Consider the following 22,056-nt stretch of genomic DNA (forward strand, 5'->3'; position numbering starts at 1 on the left):
CGAAGCGTAATAATCATAAATAGTTTTAAAAAAACCTATACTTAAGAGACAATGCGGTTCACTGTTTAGGAGCACATTATAATAATATAGCGTATTTGACCAAATAATCGAATATCGCTTATTTGAAAACAAAGTAACTAATAATATAATAATTTATATTTTATTGCCTTTTAAGTCTGTAGTACCTACAAAACTGCGGATCAAACTGTAGACCGAACGGTAATATCATACACACCGCAGTCCGTTTATACAAACTCGCCGTTGAATATTATAATATAATGTAATAAAAAGGTGTTTTTTTATGTTGCACGAATTGTAGTAGGTGTAATTTTATTTTTACCGAAACCTATAGGTCCTAAGACCTCCTAAGTATATAAAACGGTATAAATGTATCTGTATAATTATGTATAGACGGTAATAATTATAATTACAATAATAATTGTTTGGTAGAATAAACGTCGGACCGTGCTGATTTATTATGCTCCGTGCAATATTATCATAGCTACAGTGCTAACCTAATCTATACATGTGTAATGCTTATATATAGATATATATGTATCGTGTCATACTAAACATATATATAGGTTTAGCGTGTACACCTATTATATATATATTTGACGGTGACACTATATACGTGTGCACGTTATATATTATGGGTATTAAGCTTAAGATTAACGCGGGTTTTCTATACAAAATGCCGCTGCAGTTACCGTCATGGCGACATATTATGATACCATTGCTGATTTGTTTTATGCGATTGCATATTATGGCGTGAGCTTACTGCTGCTGTCCCCGCTCCGGTGTGAGGACGAAAGGGCTAAAATATATGTAGCCAAACATTTTGTGCGCTTATAAATTATGTACCCGCACCTTATCTTACGCCTAGGGAAACAGTCATCTTGAAATCTGCCAAGTGATTCCGTACAACAGTCGCGCTCGCTGCAATTATTCGGAAAGTCGTCGGCAACCGTTATTGGCGAGCGCTGTTTTTAATAGGTATTATTTACCATGTTTTGCTTTACGTGTACAGGTCTAATTTATATGCATCGTCGAATTGGTCATCACGAGTTCCATGATTTAAAGAGGTTAACAGCTCACACGACAAATAGCGTATTTTATCACATTACCCCCCCCCCCCCCACACACACACACACACACGCTCAACAACAAATAAATACTTCGTGTGTGTGTCTTTCTTCCGAAATATACCTGCGGTCGAAATTATTGACACGATAATAATAATAATATTTGCGTACAGAAAAAACTCGTAAAAAAACGTATACGCGATAAAAACATCTATCGATAACGGAATTATAGGTAGGTACCTACTGTGGGTGGAAAACGCGGATACCAGGGTATAGTTTACAAATGCTTGTATCGTAGCACCGCGTTCACGATTTCTGGAAAATATGTACCTAAATAATATATGCGAACGGCATACATAATATATATGGCATAATAATAATACGATATGTAAGCGTATGAATGATTTTAAATTGAAACTCGCCCGCTACGATGTTTCACAGTGGGATTAATCAACGCCGACTACAATATAATATACAATATCGTTATTATTTATGAATAAGTCGACTGTGTGACAATGATAATAATAATAATAATAATAATTAATAGTAGGTGTACCTATACACATTATATTATATCAACAATCGACTAGCGACTTGAAATGTTATAATATAAACAATAATACGCGAAATCATAATATAATAATATAATATAGGTATACCGAGCGGTGTTTAAATATTATTTAGGTTACATAGTTATTAATGATACAAACAGGGGAGGAATGATGGTTTTGAGAATACTATATTATACTCGTGACGACGTGTTATTGTCGATTTCGATTTATCGAACGCGTTTTTTACCATGTATTTAATAATAATATACAAGTTGCATAATTTAGGAGAATTATACATATAGGCTGGCCCCCGCTGTGGCGGTCGAAGGGGAGGGTGAAGTGGTGATCGTAGGGGAGGGTGCGACGATATTGCGATATTATTTTAAACGTCAAATTTCGCGTTTTTTTACAATAAAACCGGCGAGATCGGCTGATGTCGGAAAATTTACATACGCGAACCGGCCTTCTCCCGCACCCCTAGCTATATCTACCCACTATATACTATTTTACGACCCGTCGCACTATTTCACGCCGACCCAGCAGGCGATATTACCATATAATAATATTATACCTATTATTGCGTATACGGGTGCACCCGGCAGGGACAAAGGACGGTGGCGGGGAAAGAGAAAATAAGGAACGAAATCAATTTTTCTGCAGAGCCTCGTGCACAGACCGGCTACCTACCTACCTACCTACCAACATTATACTGTTTCGCAGGTAGCCTGCGTATTTTAATATACATATTATACCGTTAGCGGATAATATTTCATTCGTATCGACATTAATATTGCGTACAAGCTGCGCCCGACTAAATTCACCTAAATATAATATTATATAATAATTTAGGTATTATTATATTGTGTTTATTCTGGCTGCAGCCATACCGAACCCGACTGGCGTACCCATATTAATCTGAATTCGTCGTTTATTTATTTTCTTATAATATCTGTCAATTTCCTATAATATTGTATCACATACATATATGCCTATTGTATTAATATGTATTGTATTTAATTGTTTATAAGCCATACATGTTCAGTAATGCAGTGGCAGAAAGCTAATTACTATAATACATTAAATAAAGGAAAAAATAATGTTGTACATTATGGCGTGGTGTGGCGCGGTGTCTGGCTTCAGTCTCTGATGTCCTTTTAAGTGCCAGTACTAGTTCCCGGATGGGTGACCACCCGCGCTTTTTAGAGGGAAAGTAGGCAAATCCTGTCCACACATACACGTCGTGTTATATAAACAAACCGTACTCTCCCCCACAGTAATAAAACCTACTAAATAACTCAGGCTAATGACCTTAGATGTTGAAGCCTTATTTAAATGTAAAAAAAAAAAAAATTTCACCATTTTCTCGGCGGAGTTCTTTCATGATTTATATTTTATGAAGTGGACATACCTATACGGTCTATATTATAGACTAGCTGATCCCGTGCACTTCGTTTCCCATTAAAAATGCCAACTCTATATGGATAATATGTTTTATTTAAAACCCAAGGCAACCATTTATAAACAAAAATTTCCATCGGGAATCTCAAAATCCCTGTTTGAGCACCTAACGGAGTTGGTCCTCTCCCTTTTTAAATTAGCCTATCTTCTGCCCAGAGGTCTAATCTATCTCTGTACCAAATTTCATCAACATCGGTGCAGCCGTTTAGGAATGCATAAAGGACACACACACACAAACATTCATTTATATATATGTATATACGAGATTTTTATAATATATATAAGGTACGCTATAATGATATATAATATGAATTGTCAGCGTAGAGTATAATATAATGTTATATTATCTCGAAACGATTTGTTTGCCTATTAACAACCCTGTCGAGCTATAACAAGAAAACAGTTTTTTTTTTCCTTCGCGGAAAAAATGCCCACCCCTATACAATACAATAATAATTATTACGATAAGCGTGTGTGTCGATCGCAGCGGACCGTACTTTGTTTTAACTTTTATTGGCGATGCGTGTCCGGACCGGGAAAGGTCACCACCAACTGCCTACGCGGTTTTTTGAAAAACGCACGACGAAGAAACCGAAACATAATCATTTGGAATTAAACTCCGGCAAGATCGTTCGTTACGTTATGATGATCCTGAATTTAGCCGTGTAGAATTAAATAAGCTTTAAATTAAATTACATTCCGGCGGGGTCGAAATCCCTACTAATAAGGATTTATTTACGTGGACCCTGCGGTGTGCGCATCGCATACTATACGTGCTCTCGTGCAAAAGTAAAAAATTACGCACACACACACACGTCCTGGGTCAGGATATAGACTATAGGATAAGAGTATAATATTGTATTCTGGAATTGACAAACATAATATTACATTATTTATAACCTGAACGATAACGCTGATTCGAACGAGTCATACGTGTCGTTTGTTTGTAAACAACCACCTGTACTAATCGGTACTCACTATATATGTTGAGTATTCATACATTTCACAATATTATATTGTGTATCACATCGATACGTGTTTCGTACAACATTATATCATAATGAAATACGATCGCATATCGTTGTACAACACTTGTACCTGTATAACTCAGATTACCTACGTAGGTACCCAAGTCATGGAGGATAATGTTATTATGTTTTATATTATGCAAAATTTATATTTCGATGCATAATACATCGACGCCGCCCCTGTAAAAATTATATTAACTTTGATTTAATGACCGTGGGTCCCGGTGAACAGGTCGAACTCCGATCGAATTTTACAAGGATAGTTTCGGGACGTCAACAATATTATGATCACATCCAACATAACAAAATATATTGAAACATAATAACTACTTTTTGATAATATCACAATATTGATAAATTTCAGTATACCAATACAACATAATATTATATATCATATACATGCATACATTGACTGAACACCATTTGAAAAATTGATATCAATTATTGTACTTAGTTCGATTTTTATATTTACATTTTACATATTATTATACTTACATTATTATTATTTACTGCGTCTCCACGTTCGTTGCTACGCTACCATTAGGTACGCTACCAAATTTGACAATTATGTTTTCCAGGGAAATCATCAAAAACACTTATAAATTTTGTTTTGCGTCCATCTCAAACTACTGGTTATGTGGTAATAGGTAGGTACTACTTTTAGATACCCATCGGCCAGATCGAGGAATTCATCAATATAGCTTTAAACCTTCAGCGGACAACGCAGGCCATTATGCAAAAAACCACGCGCAAATCGCTCAGTAGTTGTTTATAGTCTACAGCGGACAGAAAAAACGTTCGTTTTCATAAAAATAGACTCATAGATACATTGACAAACGGTCTGTTTGACCCAGTGGAGTTATTCGGAGCGCGTGGGTGCAGCGTGAAGGATACGCGTCCTGCCATGCGAAACAGACATGGTATGTACGTAAGTTGTACCTACACGTCCTTTGATATCGATGACGGCGTTCAAATCCCCTTCACCGGTAAGGCGGTAACCAAATAATACCGAGTCGATACGGTAACCCCGGAAGCACTAATAGAAGCACAATATCTCTATATCTTATATAGACACTGCAGCGGTTAAAAAGAACACCGAAATGATGCGCAAAAATGTGTCGCAGGTCGTTGGTTTGTAAACGAACCGACGACGATATTATAATGCCTATAATGATAATATCTATAGTAGTTACGTACTTGAAATGTATACTGTTATAGACGACGAAAACTAAAACTAATACTAAGACTCTTAAGTCTTAGGTCGTCAAAGACATAATACATGATATACATAATACAATTTGTATGCGATTGTTTTACCAAAGTTTTCCTAGGATTTTCCAAACCCATATATTGTTATAGTACTATACTATAATAGGTAGGTATAGGCTAACCAATCTATAACCTGTGAAAACATGATAAATTCTTATTTGTAAAATTTTACAGCTGTGGAGGCGAATTATAAAGGTAACTTTGTGTATATGTCTATACTGTCTTGGCTAGTTGCCCGGCGTGTAATCCTCCATAGAAACAGACGGCGTTTGTCGACTAGCTGGATGTATCGTATACACTTAGTGGCTCGAGGCTCCTAAAGTGGCTACTCAACAATATTATATTTTATAGTACCGTTGATTATCAATACAATTTAGTACATATTGTTATTGTTAATATTGTAATAGATGTGCGCTCGGTAACATAATATTATGATTATTACAGACTATAAAAGGTACCTCTCAAAAATGATTATTGCCATAGGTCTTGGATTTTAAAGCACAATTAATAACAAAAAACCAGCCAAGTGCGAGTCGGACTCGCGCACGAAGGATTCCGTACCATCATCAGCTATAAACATGTTGGCGACAGTGCTTATATCATATATTCTAGGATTTTTAGTGTTTGCTGTTATAGCGTCAACAGAAATACATAATCTGTGAAAATTTCAACTTTCTAACTTTCATGGTTCATGAGATACAGCATAGTGACAGACGGACGGACGAACGGACAGCGGAGCCTTAGTAATAGGGTACCGTTTTACCGTTCGGAACCCTGAAAAAGCATAAAATTGTTTGAACTAGGAATAAAATTGAATAAAAAAAAAAAAGAATTAACTACCATGTATTTTGCTAGATTTGCAACGAAAACAATAATAATCCAATAACAATAAATTTAGTGCGTTTCCCGGTTTTTAGGTTTCTTATTAATTAAATTAAAACTTTTTTCATATAGCTATACATAGTATACTTATAGCATAATAAACACATTAAAATGCCACAGCTGGAATAATTGCAAAGAAGCCGAAAAAAGCAAAAATTAATTAGTTTATTTCAAATCAGAATGACATAAAACGAATTTATGTATAACAATTAGATTTTTATCTCATATATAAAAAAGAAGCATAATATTATGCCTCAAAATCCGAGCCCTACACTGGTTAATATATAGACCGAAATTCTCGGAATCTCGTCACACCACACAACTCTATACAGGGTGGTTTTTTAAACTTACTCAGCCCATTTTAGATTCAGAGCGAAGCGATGAATGTATTGATTTTATAATGATGTGTGTTTTTTTTAAATTTTTTCATTTTTTAGGTCAGTAAGAGTGCTTGGATTTTTTTCAACAGTAACTTTTCTGATAGGAAAGTGAATCTAGTTGGTACTTTGGGAGGTCAAAAGTAAAAATTTCCCAGTAGTTTTCAAAAGCAACGTGAAAAACAAAAGAAAAATTAAGGAAAAACGGGAATTTTTACGCAAAATCTGTTTTTGAGAAAATCGATTTTGGTTTTTGGTGTAACTCTAAAACAAATGACCGTAGGGACATGAAATTTTGACTGAATGTTTATAATTGCATTTCCTATACACCATAACATTTCCCAAATATTTTGACTTATTTTGAGTTGTTTATGGACATTGTCAATTTCCATTTTTTTTAGTTTTTTTTTCTATAAATATTAATAAAAATTTATCTGTTGAGTAGAAAAGCTTGAAAATTTAATAGAAGGCTCCTAGGTTATAGTTTCAAAGGCAGATGAAAAAAATTAAAAATCCTTAGTCACAGTTTTTATTTATAAGCATTTAAAGTTCAAATATTGACAAAATACGGAAAAATCACGAAATTTTGCAAATTATTTTGAGTTGAGAATTCATAAAAATTTTTCTTTTTAAATCTAAAATTTGAAAATGTAATACAAGATTATCCATAAGTTTGTCTACCTTTATCAAAAAAAAAAATGTCTACAAGAAAGTCAAATTAAATTTTTATGAGCGTTTGAAATTCATATTTTCACAACATTTGATATTCACTCGATTTCTCGTGTAACGATTTTCTTATTTTGTTGTAATTAAAAAACGTATGACTGTAGATACTTGAAAATTTCACTGAATGGTTATATTAGCATTTTCTATACACGATAAAATTTTGAAAATAATTTTACACTTTTTGAGCTGTTTACGGACATTGTCTGTTTTCAATTTTTTTAGTTTTTTTTTCTATAAATATGATTAAAATTTTATTTGTTGGGTAGAAAAGCGTGAACATGTAATAAAAGGCTCCTGTTATATTGTTACAATAGCAGTTGAAAAATATTGAAAATATATAGGCACAATTTTTTTTTATAAGCATTTAAAGTTCAAATTTTTACAAAATTTATCAAATTTAAAATGTAATAATTATTTTGTAGTTAAAAATTTATAAAATGTTCAACTTTTATAGGTAAGGATTGAAAATTGAAAACAAGGCTCCACGTAAATAGGTTATATATAAATTACTTTATTCACAATAATATCATCAAATATACTTGGTAATATACTTGGCTGACTGACCGTTTTCGCTCAGAATCGTTTTTCTTATACAATGATATTATCTCATTGAATTCAAATTTAACACCATTCATTACAGTGACCCACTTATCACCTACTGTACACCAGAGTGACATCCACTTACCCACCTTTTTTTTTTATTGTTCCTTATTGGTAAGTAACTTAATTATTTTATTCTTCGACTTCTAAGTGTCGTATAGGTACGCCGTTCACCGGCGTACACAAATAAACGAACTTTATATTTATAATAAGCACATTTATTAAACTTTGACGTCCAGTGGCGATCGAGACACGCGATCACCACCTGGTTCTAACACTGGTGGTCAGTGGTAACTGAGTCTCACGATCACCACTCACTGACCCTCTTTCTGTCTTCCCATATTACTTATATATCAATATTACAATCGAAACACTATTGGTAGTATCGCTATTAAGTTTAACCTAGTTACATCATACTTATTGATTATGCTTAAAATTTTACTAATTGTTATTGTATTACATAATAATTGTTATCTTATCCTAATTTGGTGGAATGCATAATTGTTTCTATGCTGTTACTTAGCTTATTGAGTATTGTATGATTTGATTTGTTTTGTTATGGTATTTTACCTGTTACATAATATGAATGTTTACTTAACCTAGTTAATAGTTTTAATTATAATTTTTATAATTTATTATGCATGATACAACATAAGGGCAACCTATACTATGTCCAGCGAGAGAACACGTCTCAGATTTTGCACGTCCACCCCACACCCTGCCGATACCTGTTGACTATGGCAAGGTGTCACGTGGAAATGCTCAGAAGAACCAATTTCCGTCGGGCTGCGGTGGGCTCTCGCTGGACAGACGTCAGACAGTGACGCGAAATAGGTCGTGCAACGTAATAATAACAACAAAGTACAACAGGAAGACCTGACAAATGAATTAATTAAATTACTTTTCTTCTAAATTCCAATCAATGTTATTTTTTTTTTAAACATAGGTAGGTGTAATTTATTGACTCATGCGCTACACGTATAATATAACATTTAATATTTATTATTTTAGATTCTGAGCGGACCGATGAATGTGTCGGTTTTACAATGACGTGTGTTTTTTGTTTATTTGTGTCCATGTACATGATAAATAGTCGAAATAATGCATCTCATTTTCCACTTCAGTATCTTGTTCGATGGGAAAGTGAATCTAGTCGGTGCATTGGGGAGGTTTTCAAAAGCACCAGGAGAAACAAAAAAAAATGAAAGAAAAACGGGAATTTTTACGCAAAATTGGTTTTTGACAAAATTATAGAATTATTTTGAGTTAGGAATTCATAAAATTGTATTTTAAAATTTATACTACGTGTTTATTTTATCAATTGCCGTACTTGATAAAATGTTCAAAATATTTTGAGCTGTTTACGGACAATTTAAATTTTTTTAGTTTTGTCAATCAAATTTTATTTGTTGCGTCAAAAAGTGTGAAAATTGAATACATGCTCCTGATATTATATTGTTACTATAGCAGTTGAAAAATATTAAAAATACATAAGCAAATTATTACAATCGCGTGGCGTCGTAGATAGGCAACTAAGGTTACACTAAACGTGACCAAATTAGGAATCAACAATACGTATTATGATTTATGATAGGCAGTGTGGGTCTTAGGGTGTGGGGAAGGGGGTGCTTGGGAGTTGGTAGCTGAAGCACCCAGTACCGCATAATTGAACATTTTTTTTTTTATAATAAACTACTTAGATATTGCATGTATCACGCAGAACTAAACGTTTTCATTGCAGACTGCTACCAAAAAAATGTTTCATTTTTATAAAATATTATTATCTATAATTTTTGTAATGGGCGATTTTACTCAAAAAATAAATTATTTTGCGTGAATGCATTTTGTCTATGTTTCGTGTGGGCCAAGGAGAGAAACCGAACAGCGTGCTGACATCTTCTTTCCATAAAAACAAAGCATAGGTAGATGTACCTAATCGTGGCAAAATGTAACATTCAATTTCTTGACATTCGGCAAATTTAATTCAAAATACGAAGTCCATTATAGGTATCCCTAAGTTAACAACGCTAAAACGGATACAATGAGTAATAGTTGGATGATATAAAAGGTATTCATAAATGAGCATTACACTAAAGGGGTATACTGGGGTTATATTAAACAGTTATAAAACAATTAACTCTTTGAGGACATTTAATAATATTGACGGTGTCTTAACTATAGTAAATCCCTAACTATAGTGGGTATTAAAAAACAGGTAACGTAGGTATTAATGAAGATATTATTTAATTGTTATTCAATACGACTTAAAATTAAAGTACCTAGGTTAGGTTAGTGAGTTAGTTATTTCTTTAGTTGATAATAATCTGTCCTATAGCATCCGATTTAGCATATAAGGAGCGGATACAGTATTGTAAGCAATATTATTATCTTGTAAAATGTAAAGACTATTTTTGTTATGATAATGTTATTATTATTATTAATATTTCAATAAGTATATAACTTGGAATTCTAACACTTTTTGAGTGTATAATATCATATTATTTTCAGTTTCAACAAATATGTAAAATTAGCTCCCAAATCAAAATCTTTTATAAGAACTATTTCTTATATTTAACAATTTATGATCAATAAAACCAACAGTCATTATACATTTCTTTGAAATTCACAAATAATGTATTATTTTAAAATCTCACAGATAGTAAAATAAAGATTCATAGTATAAAAATAAAAACATTCAATATTTATTTAACAATATATTGTACTTGAATTCCAACATAACAAAAATATATTACGTATGTGCTTCCATATTAAAAAAAAAAGTTTTACATTAAACAAAGCAGACAGGATTCATAAACATAAAAATATTAGCACAAATAACTTTTATAAAAACTAAAATTCTTTGTTCTTACTAGTTACATTTTACTTCCTTATTACTACTTATATATTTTATAAAAATTATTAGACTAGCAAACAGAACATTAAAATATATTTGTTTTATAAAAAAGTTGTGTAAAAATATGAGATTCATTTAAACTAATAATATTTGTATAAATATAAATATATATCAATAATTATTAATTAATTTAGAAATATTTAATTAAAAAGTTGAATAAAAATGAAATGTATCTAATTAAAAAATATTAATTTCTCAAAGCAATTAATACAAATTATAATCATAAAATAAAACTGTGATACTTAACAACTATTTAAAACATAACAATCTTAAACATTTTATGTGTGATGCCAGATACTAATATTGTATGCAAACTAATACACCTTAGTCTATAATATGTTAATGTAAAAGTTAAAACAATTAGAATATTTTAATTATGTTTCTAAAGTTTGATTTGGTATTAATATCACATTTTAGTAGGCACATTGTCAAGCAATATATAGACATGATGTTTGTATCTTATTATAATATATACTAAATATACTCAGACTCCAGTCAACGATAGGTGAGGTTTAAATTATCATCCACCACTAATGATACACCTGCTAGATCCCAAACTGCTGTAAGATGGAATGTCATGTTACTCAACACGACTAAATACTCAAAGAGAGCAAAAAATGTATATACTGAAATTATATACAAGTCAATAAGTCAATACAATATATTTATATGTGTACAATGTACATAGGAAAAGTATTTTATTTTCAGTACAAACCACCAGATTCACAGTATGCATTATGTCGTAAAAAGCAATAGCCAGCAATCGCAAAACTGGTCATATTGAATACCGTAAAACATATTTTGTATTTTAATGACCGCATTTCTAATTTTGTCATAACTGTTTTAGTAATACGTCCTTTTTTCAACAATATAGAAGAAATAAGCATATTAAGTTCAGAAGCACAGATAAACGTGACAAAACTTTTTTCATGAATACCTTAAAACAATACAAAAAGTTTATATTAATTATTAAGTATTTTATATATTTGTTAACACTTAAATTTAAATATAAATGTATAACTTTATAAGTTATTATTTATTACTTTTTATTGTAATAAACATGTCTTATAAAGTTATATCATATCTTAAATATTTTACTATTAAATCATATAATTCATTCTTATCTCTTTCTTAATTAGAAAAAAAAATGTAATTCAATATATTTTAAAGAAAAGATTAAATTGAAAAATTGTAAAAAAAATGCTGGCAATACATTTGATTCAATTGCTACCAAAACATCAAACCAGCCACCAAGGAATAAATCTATAATTATGCTGATTTAATAACTTACTTTTACATTAAGCTTAATTGATAATGATAAATTACCAACAAAAGTACCTAGGTATATTTAAAGGCAAAGTAGTAAGATATTAATTTAAGTTAGTATTGAAAATACTCAGGATGTATGTAAATTAATAAAATATACAGCCAATAATATGGAAGTTTTGTATAGACAATCTATTGGAAACTGTCCACAGAATGGTATAATATATTGTATTGGATTTATCACTATTTTATGACATATTAAAATGTAATTGCAATGATAAACTGTCCAAACCTAACCTAACCTTATATGTATAAGAAGTTAATTACAATTAAAATCAAAAATAATTTAACTAAAGGAAGGTATAAATATGAATTTCTTTATATTCTATAAAAATATAAAACAGTAAGAAATGATTTATGTAAAAAGAAATAGCAATAATTTTAAAATTATAAATAATAGGATACATACAAATTACATTACCATTATGGATATTCATTAAAAAGAGATGAAAACACTATGCTGAGCATAATATTATTATTAATGTCTTAAGAATAATATATTGTGAGTATTATACAACACTCATTGTGATCAGGCAAATTCTATAGAATTAATGTAATTCAATTTATATTTGGTTATCTTTTGGTCATATTATGTTTGTGGTTGGCTTATCATATAAAAATGAAAATATAATAGAAAATTTAATATAATTTACATTTGAATTATTTAACATTACACTGTATTTTGATAAACCCCATGGCCGTATATAAATTTAAGAATAAAAAAAGAATTCAACTGTTAAAAGTTTACCAGCCAGAAAAAAATGGGAAAAATTTGATTAAAACCAAAACAAGAATTTTTTTTTTTTCATACAAAAATAATGTCAAGGATTTAAAAGTAAATATCTAGTTTGTCACTTTATTATACTCACTGTAATAATCCGATGATGTAAATATTGATAATACAACTAGTGAGCATACTTCAACAGTGGTTAAAAATCTTAATAATACCACACACCAATGTAATGATGGTTTAATTATACTAGTGTAGTATTGGTAATATATAGCAACCACAATAAGTCTTATAGGACTATGAGCGATTATAACTAAAGTCCAAATAAATCTTTGTACTGGATAGTTTCCCACGGCAGTTGATATTGTAGGCAAATAATTTTTGACCTAAAAATTTTAAAATTTAGCTACATAATAAATTAAGAAATTATTGTGAAAATATAAATCTCAATAAACATACTCGGTAGCCACAATGTGTTGATGTAGCATCGTCCAATTTGAAAAGTATAGTCCACAAAACACAAAACACAAAGGTAACCAATACACTAAGTAAAGTGATAATTGACAGCCAATACACTTTGATTTGAAATAAATACCGCTTGTCTGGTTTTTCTGGGCACGATACTGAATAATTTTGAATCATGCTTGAAATTCGTCGTAAATCATTCATACTAGAAAATAAAGTTAAAAAATTATTAATAAAAACATAATAATATATTATAGAAATCTGAACTCTTTTTAAGTATCAGTTAAGAAACTAATTGACTTTCTTTAAAGTCATATAAAGTCTATAAAGTAGAACATTATAGTACCTATATTACATATTTTATTGACACATGGAAATCTTAATTTTTAAATAATATGTAAGTAACGCGCAGTGTTTAAGGATTTTAGTTTTTCAAGTAACGAAATATACCTAGGTAGATTACTCAAAAAAAAACTTTTATATTCCATTAAGGAGCTTATACATAGGTAAAGGTATATAAAACAATCTTTAACAATTGAAAAAAGCCACACCCATTTTCAATATACCATATATTTTCAATTAAATCAATTATTCTATTAGACATAATATTATTTAACCAAAAATTATGATTATTTGAATAAGTGCTATATTATAATAAGTAATTTTAGTATATATACAGTAATTTTGTCAAAAACCAATTAATTTAATTATAAAATATACATAACCCTAGGAAATAAATAATACGTATGCAATTATGGTAAGCACAAAAAATATAAATTTATCTTAAAGCGCACCTAGTTCAATTTATATAAATTATTTTCTAATTCATAATTCAGTGAAATCTATGCGTAGGTACGCGTATAAACAATTTTAAACATTCTATTAACATACAATATAGACGAGTAGGTGACTTACTTATATCAATGGTAAATCTATTATGCTTAAGCTTAATTAAATGAATTGCACGACGTTTAGAACGATTAGTGAATTTCAAGTGTTTCAACATTTCGGTTTTTATAGACATCTCAAAAATTTAAGCGGCAAACGGTATCAATAAGGAACACATAATAAAATCAATTTACGGCAATAAAAATATAAAATATTTAAGGAACTTAGGTAGGAGCGTATTATTATACTATTATATTGTTATTATTATTATCATTTTTTTTAACGGATCGACTTTTATTATTTTTATTATTATGTCATTGATAGCGATAAGTGTTACCATAAGAGCGAACCAGAAATATTTGCTTATAAATATTTTGAATATTGTGAGATGTTGATATTTATATTATTAATTATCATTCAATTAATAAAATAATATTGTGTATTATTTAGAATAAAATATAAATCAGAGTATCAGAATGTATAAAAACTCAAAATATTGTCAAATTTTTAATAGATAGGTGTACGGTGTACCTAATCCCAATAATGCACAAATGTTTTTTATAATAATATACCTATTTATTAGATTATAATAATATTATTATACTTTAATACTTACAATAAGTCACGTGGCTATTATTGGTATAAATGTATAATATTGTATAAAATAGTAACGCATGAGTTACAAGTTATAACTATTAGTACAGCCTTCGTAATTTCGTATAACGCATTACCACAGTATTGCATACCTACTAAACTGTGACAAAGATAACTTTGTTTCAGTAGTTCTTCGTAACACTGCAAACTATCCCAATGGCTGATGCAATTATACGACAAATTATTATTCAACTTTATATCAGAAATGTGTTCTATAACATAGTTGATATAATTATAATTACTAATATGTATAATATATTTTAATATTAGTATCAATATTAAAGTCATCAAATATAAGAAGCAAGACGAAACATTTCAATTATAATATCGAATTATTTTCAGTCATTTAAAGTCAAATGTCAATCACTGATGACTAATCGAATACTCTAGTATTATATTGTACGCACTAATAGCAATATGTAAATTATTGTAAATTGTGAATACATTTTATTTTATTAATACTTATTACAGACAGATTTACCACAACTATTGTCTATTTGCCTCAAAATAGTATTATAACTAATATAACTAATTGTAATACCTACCTAAGTAAAAATAGCTATAAAAAAAATAGTATATTGTACAGGCGTATAGATTTAACTAGCACCTACATGGCAACACGCCAACACGCCAACACGCGTATACAGTATACACTATACTATAGACGTATGTACTAATGGCTCTTAGTTTGTCTTTTGTATTTGCTCTATTATAATTAGTTTATATACCTGCTAAATAAAATTATAAAAATGTTCTCCACGATAACTCAAAAACCAAAAATTATCGGTTTTATATTATTTCCATATTATTTTTTAAATCCATGGTAACAATTGTAAATAAATAATAATAATAATTATAATTCTATTCTATTATAATTCTTGTAATTCTTTATAATAATAATAATTCTTATAATTCTTTATAATAATAATAATTCTTACAATTATTGTAAATAACAGGATTCTGCATTACACCAAACGAGACATAAATATTTAAGCCATGCGGAGAATCACTAGTTTTGCCGTTCGTGCCACCACCGCTGTACTAAGTTATCTGACAATGGCTATACAATGTAGATACATGCGTCATGCAATCAATGAGCGTAAATAATAAAAAATATTATTCCAACATTATTTTACAGCTAATAGTTAGATATCAATACCAAATAATTCAATTTAAATATTAGTAATTGTCTTTAAATTGTAAATGATAAGTGACTATAAAGATTACCTTTAATATTTGACACCAATTTTTTATCATATATTATTTGTAATATGCATTTAAGAAAATAATTATAGCATGTACAATATGTATGATAAATCATATAAACACATATGGATTTATAAAATAATATCATTTTTTCTATTAAAATTGTGACTCGTGGGCCTGATTGGTAATTTATTAATTTTGGGTCATTATAACATATTAAATTTACTTCCGGGTAATTATATCATAAAATATGTTAATATAACATATAAAACAATAAAAGTGTGCCGGACTTAGAGTCTCGACCTCTAGGGTCCCTGGCAGTTCCCGAAGTAGGAACTAAAAGATTAAATAAAAAACCTCTTGTTTGTGGATTATGGGGGTCATTCCCCTCACCGAAGACCAAATTTTGTAAGTACACAATAGAACATGTATATAATAATATGATTATAATATGTGTATACCGAATGTCCATTAAAAATTGGATATCCCCCCCCTTGAAAAAATCCTGGATACGCTACTGGACTGTTCCTATACTATTGCTCGTAAATTGTGCGCAAATGAGTCGTAGCCGAATATAATAATGGTTAGACATAGGCGTAATAATAATAGGTACCTAGCTAAAATTATTGAAGGAGGTTAATTTTTACTTAACACATAATTTTTAAACTCAGAATAATAATATGTTCTGTCATTTTAATAGACGTTATAGTTATAGTCACCAAAACCATCCAAACCTCCATCTATATAATGTTACCTAGCCAAAAACTAACTTATTACAGAATATAGGTAGGTAAATAAAATATATAATATTATTATGATGGTACACATGGGTGTATTTTGCATTTTTATTAAAATTATCTTGCCAATTGGACAAAATGATGCACTTTACTGTATAGCGTCTATATAGCCATTGTCACAAAAGTCTAAATAAGGTATAAATACGCAAAGCACCAAACAAATAAAATAAATATAAGCTTCAATTTCCATATTATACTATAATATACCTATTGGCTATTGTATTTTGTTATGTAAAAACACTATTACAACTTACTTTGATATTATTATTATATTCAAATTGGACACCAAGAAATCGAATCTTCAACTACAACATTAATTTGTACAAGAAAATGTACAACGAACATATTTTGTCTTATATAAAGATATAATTACATTTTTTATCAATGGATTTTAATTAAACCATCTAGATATATTTTTTAAGTATATATTATACTTAAAATATAACTTATAAACTAAATAAAGTATATTTATACATTTTTAAAAATAATGTTTCTAATTGGTTTGTTATATACTATATTAGACTAAATTTAAGATAGTATTAAAATTACTCTTTTAAATTGTCTATAACTATTAACTATAGTACCCAATTTATATTTATTTATGATATAATTGACGATTATGTTTGGATAAATCGATATTTATCTTCTGTTTCTACCTATTATGGTTTCTATAATAATAAATAATAATCTATGTAACTATTAATTTGTTATATCTTATTTTATTTCGTAATTATAAATAAGTAATGAATGTTACTCGGTACCCACTCGCTATGTTCCTCCGTCTCCATGATTTCGTTTAATTTGACTATTCAATATAATTGATTGATTTCTCACAACTCGAAGCTTGATAGTTTATACTAACATTTATCTAGAACATAAAGGTTGATTTTAGTCTTAACTAAGTACTACAATACTACGTACTATCTATACAATTAAATGAGTGCAAAACTGTTAGTAGGTACCTATAGTCTTTCTGAGAATGTCACGTCATAATATTCTTTCATAATTTTACAGTGAAGTTAAACAAATTGTATCATGGTTAAAATATTTAATATTGGTAGTTAACTACATAATACAAATGGAGACCATTGTAGGAACCATTCTTCTGTTTTTCATATACATACCTGATACTTACACGACTAGACGAGTTGATTAGAATGCTTGTATAACAGATAATAATGTAATAAGATATGTTGTATTATACTGATAGAATAGGTAGTTTAAAAAATAAAATAAAATACTAGTGCGTCTTATATAAAAAATAATAATCACACGTAGAACACGTTTTAACATAATAATACTAGATACCAGTGTACCACTACCTATTTAACCTATTGTAGGTATACCTATATCATAATAATTAAATAATCGGCATGTATACCTACTAACATGTATACCCACAGTATACCTACTAAGAAACCTTAACTATATTAGAGTTTACCTTTACCTAATGGGAAGGAATAAGAATTTAATGTCAGGCGTTGACATTAAACATATTTAATATTTATTTAGTAAAGTTGTAATCATAATATTATTATCCGTATGGATGTACAAACCTGTCTTTGACTTATTTTTCGACAATCTTTTTTACTCCGAGTTTATGTATTTTGGTTTACCTTCAAACCTTCACTTTCTGATAGTGCGGCTATTGTCTAGTATAAGTTCCAACTATAATAAGTTATAAGTACCCATACTATAATATTATGTATCTAATAATAGTTGTGTACAATAATAAATAATTAATGTACAAAATTATATAATGCAGTAGCTAGTATATAGGTATACTCATTATTCATCATACATTTAATAATAGTAGGATATTATTGTTATTTTTTTTTTAAGACAAATTACCAAACAAGTAGTTTCCATAGTACTGGAGGTAATTTCCTTCATGTTTGTGGATTAAAGTAGCATATAATATATTATTGGTCAAACGACAAAATATTATGACAAATATAATTTAATGCACACCATTAATTATTATTATAATATACTTAATAAAAATGAATAAGAGCACATATGTTAAAACATCGAGTTAATAGTCACTAAATACGAACTAATTTAATTTAAAACATAATATAGGTAATTAGGTAAGGTATATTACAACTATAATATATTCATATTACAGCCCACAGGTTACATAGGTAGGTACAAGGTTACCTTATCATGTAACCTGTAACCACTAGTATAAACTCAGAGATAACTTACTAATTGGAACATAATAGGAAAAAAACAGTTAAAAAAAATACGACTAGGTATTGAAAGATTAGTACCTACCTACAACTCACGTAATATATAATTTTTTCAACGTTATGAACTCCTAGGAAAAATATTACAGTATAAATATGCTAAAAATTTGCAGAAAAATTTAAATATCGTAAAAAAGCCAATGTAAAAACCGAAAACATTCCTACTTTTAACTTTTAGTTTGATAATAGCCAATAGGTAAATTCACTGTAATGTTAAAGCTGCGCAGAGTCGGTTTGTCCCACCCGGGTGCCCAAACCAAAAGACAACAATTTGCAAATGTCCTTATTATTATTTTTTAAACTAAATTAAGTTTTTTCATCCGATTCTGAATATTACGTTTTTAATAACGAAACAGTGGTGTAAATAGAAACAAAATCAGGAAAGTTATTATTTTGACGTCCCCATAGTCGAATATCTGTGTTGTTAATATGAAACCTTCACTAAACTACACATTACTACATTAGTACGATTAGGTACTACATTAGGTCGGCAATTAAATTCTATGGCGGTCCATATAATTTGAAAAAAAATTTCCGAGGGCCTAAAAAAACTTAAATATTAGTTAATATAATGTGTTTATTTTTGTGTTAAATATACAGTTTAAGATACAACATATTAACATAAAGGCATAGTATGTGGTTTTCCGGAAGTCAGAGAAAAATTGTGGCAAATTTACTTCCATTTTTGCTCATTTGTTTTTTTAATTGAAATAATATTTAATATACAAAAAAAGTTTTTAAGTTTTTAACTAACAATTTTGTTCTCTTAGTTTTTAAAAATCACAATTATTGTTTCTATTTACCCTTCAGTTGGTAAAATAGAAAAATACACCAAAAAACCCATAAATGTTTCTATTGACACCAACTGTCGGGTTAATATAAACAGAGCACTTAAGGGGATTCGACTCCGTGATTTTCTGTTTGTGTCTAACACACACGCGACATAGGATTTTAGACTGGTTCTTCTTTGCCTTACATACCAATTGATCTAATGAAGCAGTAAGAATTCTAAAAACAGATTGGAATTTGTCGTCAAGTCTACTTGAAATCGACTTTCCCACATTTTTGATTTTTGATTTAAACTTCTCCAAAAATTAAGATACGACAATTTTTAAATACTCTTTTTTAATATGACATTTTTAGGAATTTGGGGGATAATATCAAACACGTGAAAAAGTTGATTTCATGTAGATTTGACGACAAATTAAAATATGTTTTCAGAATTCTTATCGCTTCAATAGATCAATTGGAATGTTGGCAAAAAACACGTCTAAAATACTTTGTCACGAGTGTGTAAACAAAAACAGAAAATCACGGTATCGAATCTCCTTAAATATTATTAATTAAAAATAAAAATAAATTGAAATAACAGATTTAAAGTACTTACTCGGTAAGACCAAAATGTTGATATACCAATGATCTGTAGCCCAAAATGCAGCCCAAATAAAAAAGTTTTTATGATACTTCAAAGTAAAAAAGTGTTTCTATTCACCAGGGTTTACTTAATGTATTTGATCAGGTCTAATCTTATCTGATAACGAACTAAATAGTTGTAAATTGTAGTAGGTACATAATATCAATTAAATCCTACATTGATTTATAATTTAATAACTACCTACGGCACCTACCTATACAAAATGTCAAAATATAAAATATTTATCTTGGTCGAAAATGTATCTTACGGTCCTGTCCGACGTCGTACTATATTAACTATATAAGTTTAATATATAATATAACATGACGTAGCAAACTAGCAAATTAAGTAGGTACTTCCTTAAGGAGTATGTAGTGATGGGAAAGTTACTTTTGAAAAGTTATTAGTTATCTAAAATAATTTTAATATTACTTCATTACGAAAATTATAGTAAAATTATTTTATTGCGCAAAATATAAAAATTCTATTTTTCATAATATCATATAATTATAGCTTAACCCAGAAAAACTGTCAAACATTATTGCTTTCAAAAGTTCTAGGACACTGCAGATTTCACGCCATTACGCCAACATTGTGTATTAATATTATATATATAGTAGGTATATTTTGTATAGGTACTATAATTTATAAAAATCGGTCACTCCGCGCCAGTCACCACTACATCAAACTACGCTCCACAGTCCACGGAAAAGGTAAACCTTCAAAAACTTACTGTCTAAACTCGAAACACATAATATTTTATGGAAAATAATGTCATACCGAACAAACACGACAATAATATCAATATTATAGCAGCTGTGGTCTGCGGTAAGCTGTGCGCGGCTTGTCGGTGCTCGTATTATACTTTGACGGCTGATCCGTCTACAGTTGGTTCGTGGTCATCGTATGAAACCATAGACATGTTGTTTGAAACCGACATCGGTAATCAGTATAACAACTATAACTACAGAATCACGTGTTGACGTATTACGTCGTCTATAATTATGCCATCCCATATTTTTAATTTTTGTTCACGTTTAATTATTTAAACCACATTACCTACCCATTAAACATATTGTAAAACGCGAGGCACGAGGTGGTTAGGTAAAACTCGCCCGGCCCCAATGGCGGATCCAGGGCTTTTTTTTTTTTTTTTTGGGAGGGGGGGCAAAAGTATAAAAAATACAACACTTTGTTTCAAAATTGACTAAACACAGTCCAGAATAAAGGCCACCTTTGCCCCCCCCCTGGATCTTCCACTGCCCGGCCATAAATCTTCCCCGAGTATAGGCACACCTAAATGGTCAAAATGCGAAACGTATTTGCGAAACTATTGTAATAATAATTATTAGAAAATAATATATTATAATAGGTACCTAATAAAATAAAATAATAATAATATACTATAATAGGTAAATATTTGTAATGGTACACAGT

At 29.4% G+C, this 22,056-nt stretch overlaps 1 protein-coding gene across 7 annotated transcripts; it reads right to left on the minus strand.

The window, feature by feature from the left end:
* Positions 1 to 10,656: 10,656 nt before the first annotated feature.
* LOC132951010 (post-GPI attachment to proteins factor 2) lies at positions 10,657 to 19,009 on the minus strand. Of its 7 annotated transcripts, XM_061022670.1 has the most exons (7): positions 18,808 to 19,009; positions 18,513 to 18,624; positions 17,722 to 17,824; positions 13,406 to 13,616; positions 13,086 to 13,332; positions 11,606 to 11,827; positions 10,657 to 11,516 (listed from the first exon to the last, which is right to left on the minus strand). In XM_061022670.1, exons 3-7 carry the CDS (start codon positions 17,742 to 17,744, stop codon positions 11,386 to 11,388), a joined length of 834 nt encoding a protein of 277 aa, XP_060878653.1. In that variant the 5' UTR covers positions 17,745 to 17,824; positions 18,513 to 18,624; positions 18,808 to 19,009; the 3' UTR covers positions 10,657 to 11,385. The 7 variants fall into 7 exon arrangements, with proteins under 7 accessions (XP_060878653.1, XP_060878654.1, XP_060878655.1 ...); XM_061022671.1 differs by lacking the exon at positions 18,513 to 18,624; XM_061022672.1 differs by lacking the exons at positions 18,513 to 18,624; positions 18,808 to 19,009 and adding an exon at positions 18,081 to 18,214.
* Between the last annotated feature and the right edge of the window lie 3,047 nt (positions 19,010 to 22,056).

The sequence above is a fragment of the Metopolophium dirhodum genome, chromosome 8 (genome assembly GCF_019925205.1).
Source record: "Metopolophium dirhodum isolate CAU chromosome 8, ASM1992520v1, whole genome shotgun sequence".
NCBI classification, from domain to species: domain Eukaryota; kingdom Metazoa; phylum Arthropoda; class Insecta; order Hemiptera; family Aphididae; genus Metopolophium; species Metopolophium dirhodum.

Coding starts and splice junctions, on each gene's coding strand:
- LOC132951010 (XM_061022671.1), bottom strand. CDS start 17,744: ATGGAGACGGAGGAACATAGCGA. Junction 13,333..13,405: donor CAACACATTGTGGCTACCGA/GTATGTTTATTG, acceptor TAAAATTTTTAG/GTCAAAAATTATTTGCCTAC. Junction 11,828..13,085: donor TACATCATCGGATTATTACA/GTGAGTATAATA, acceptor TATTGTTTTAAG/GTATTCATGAAAAAAGTTTT.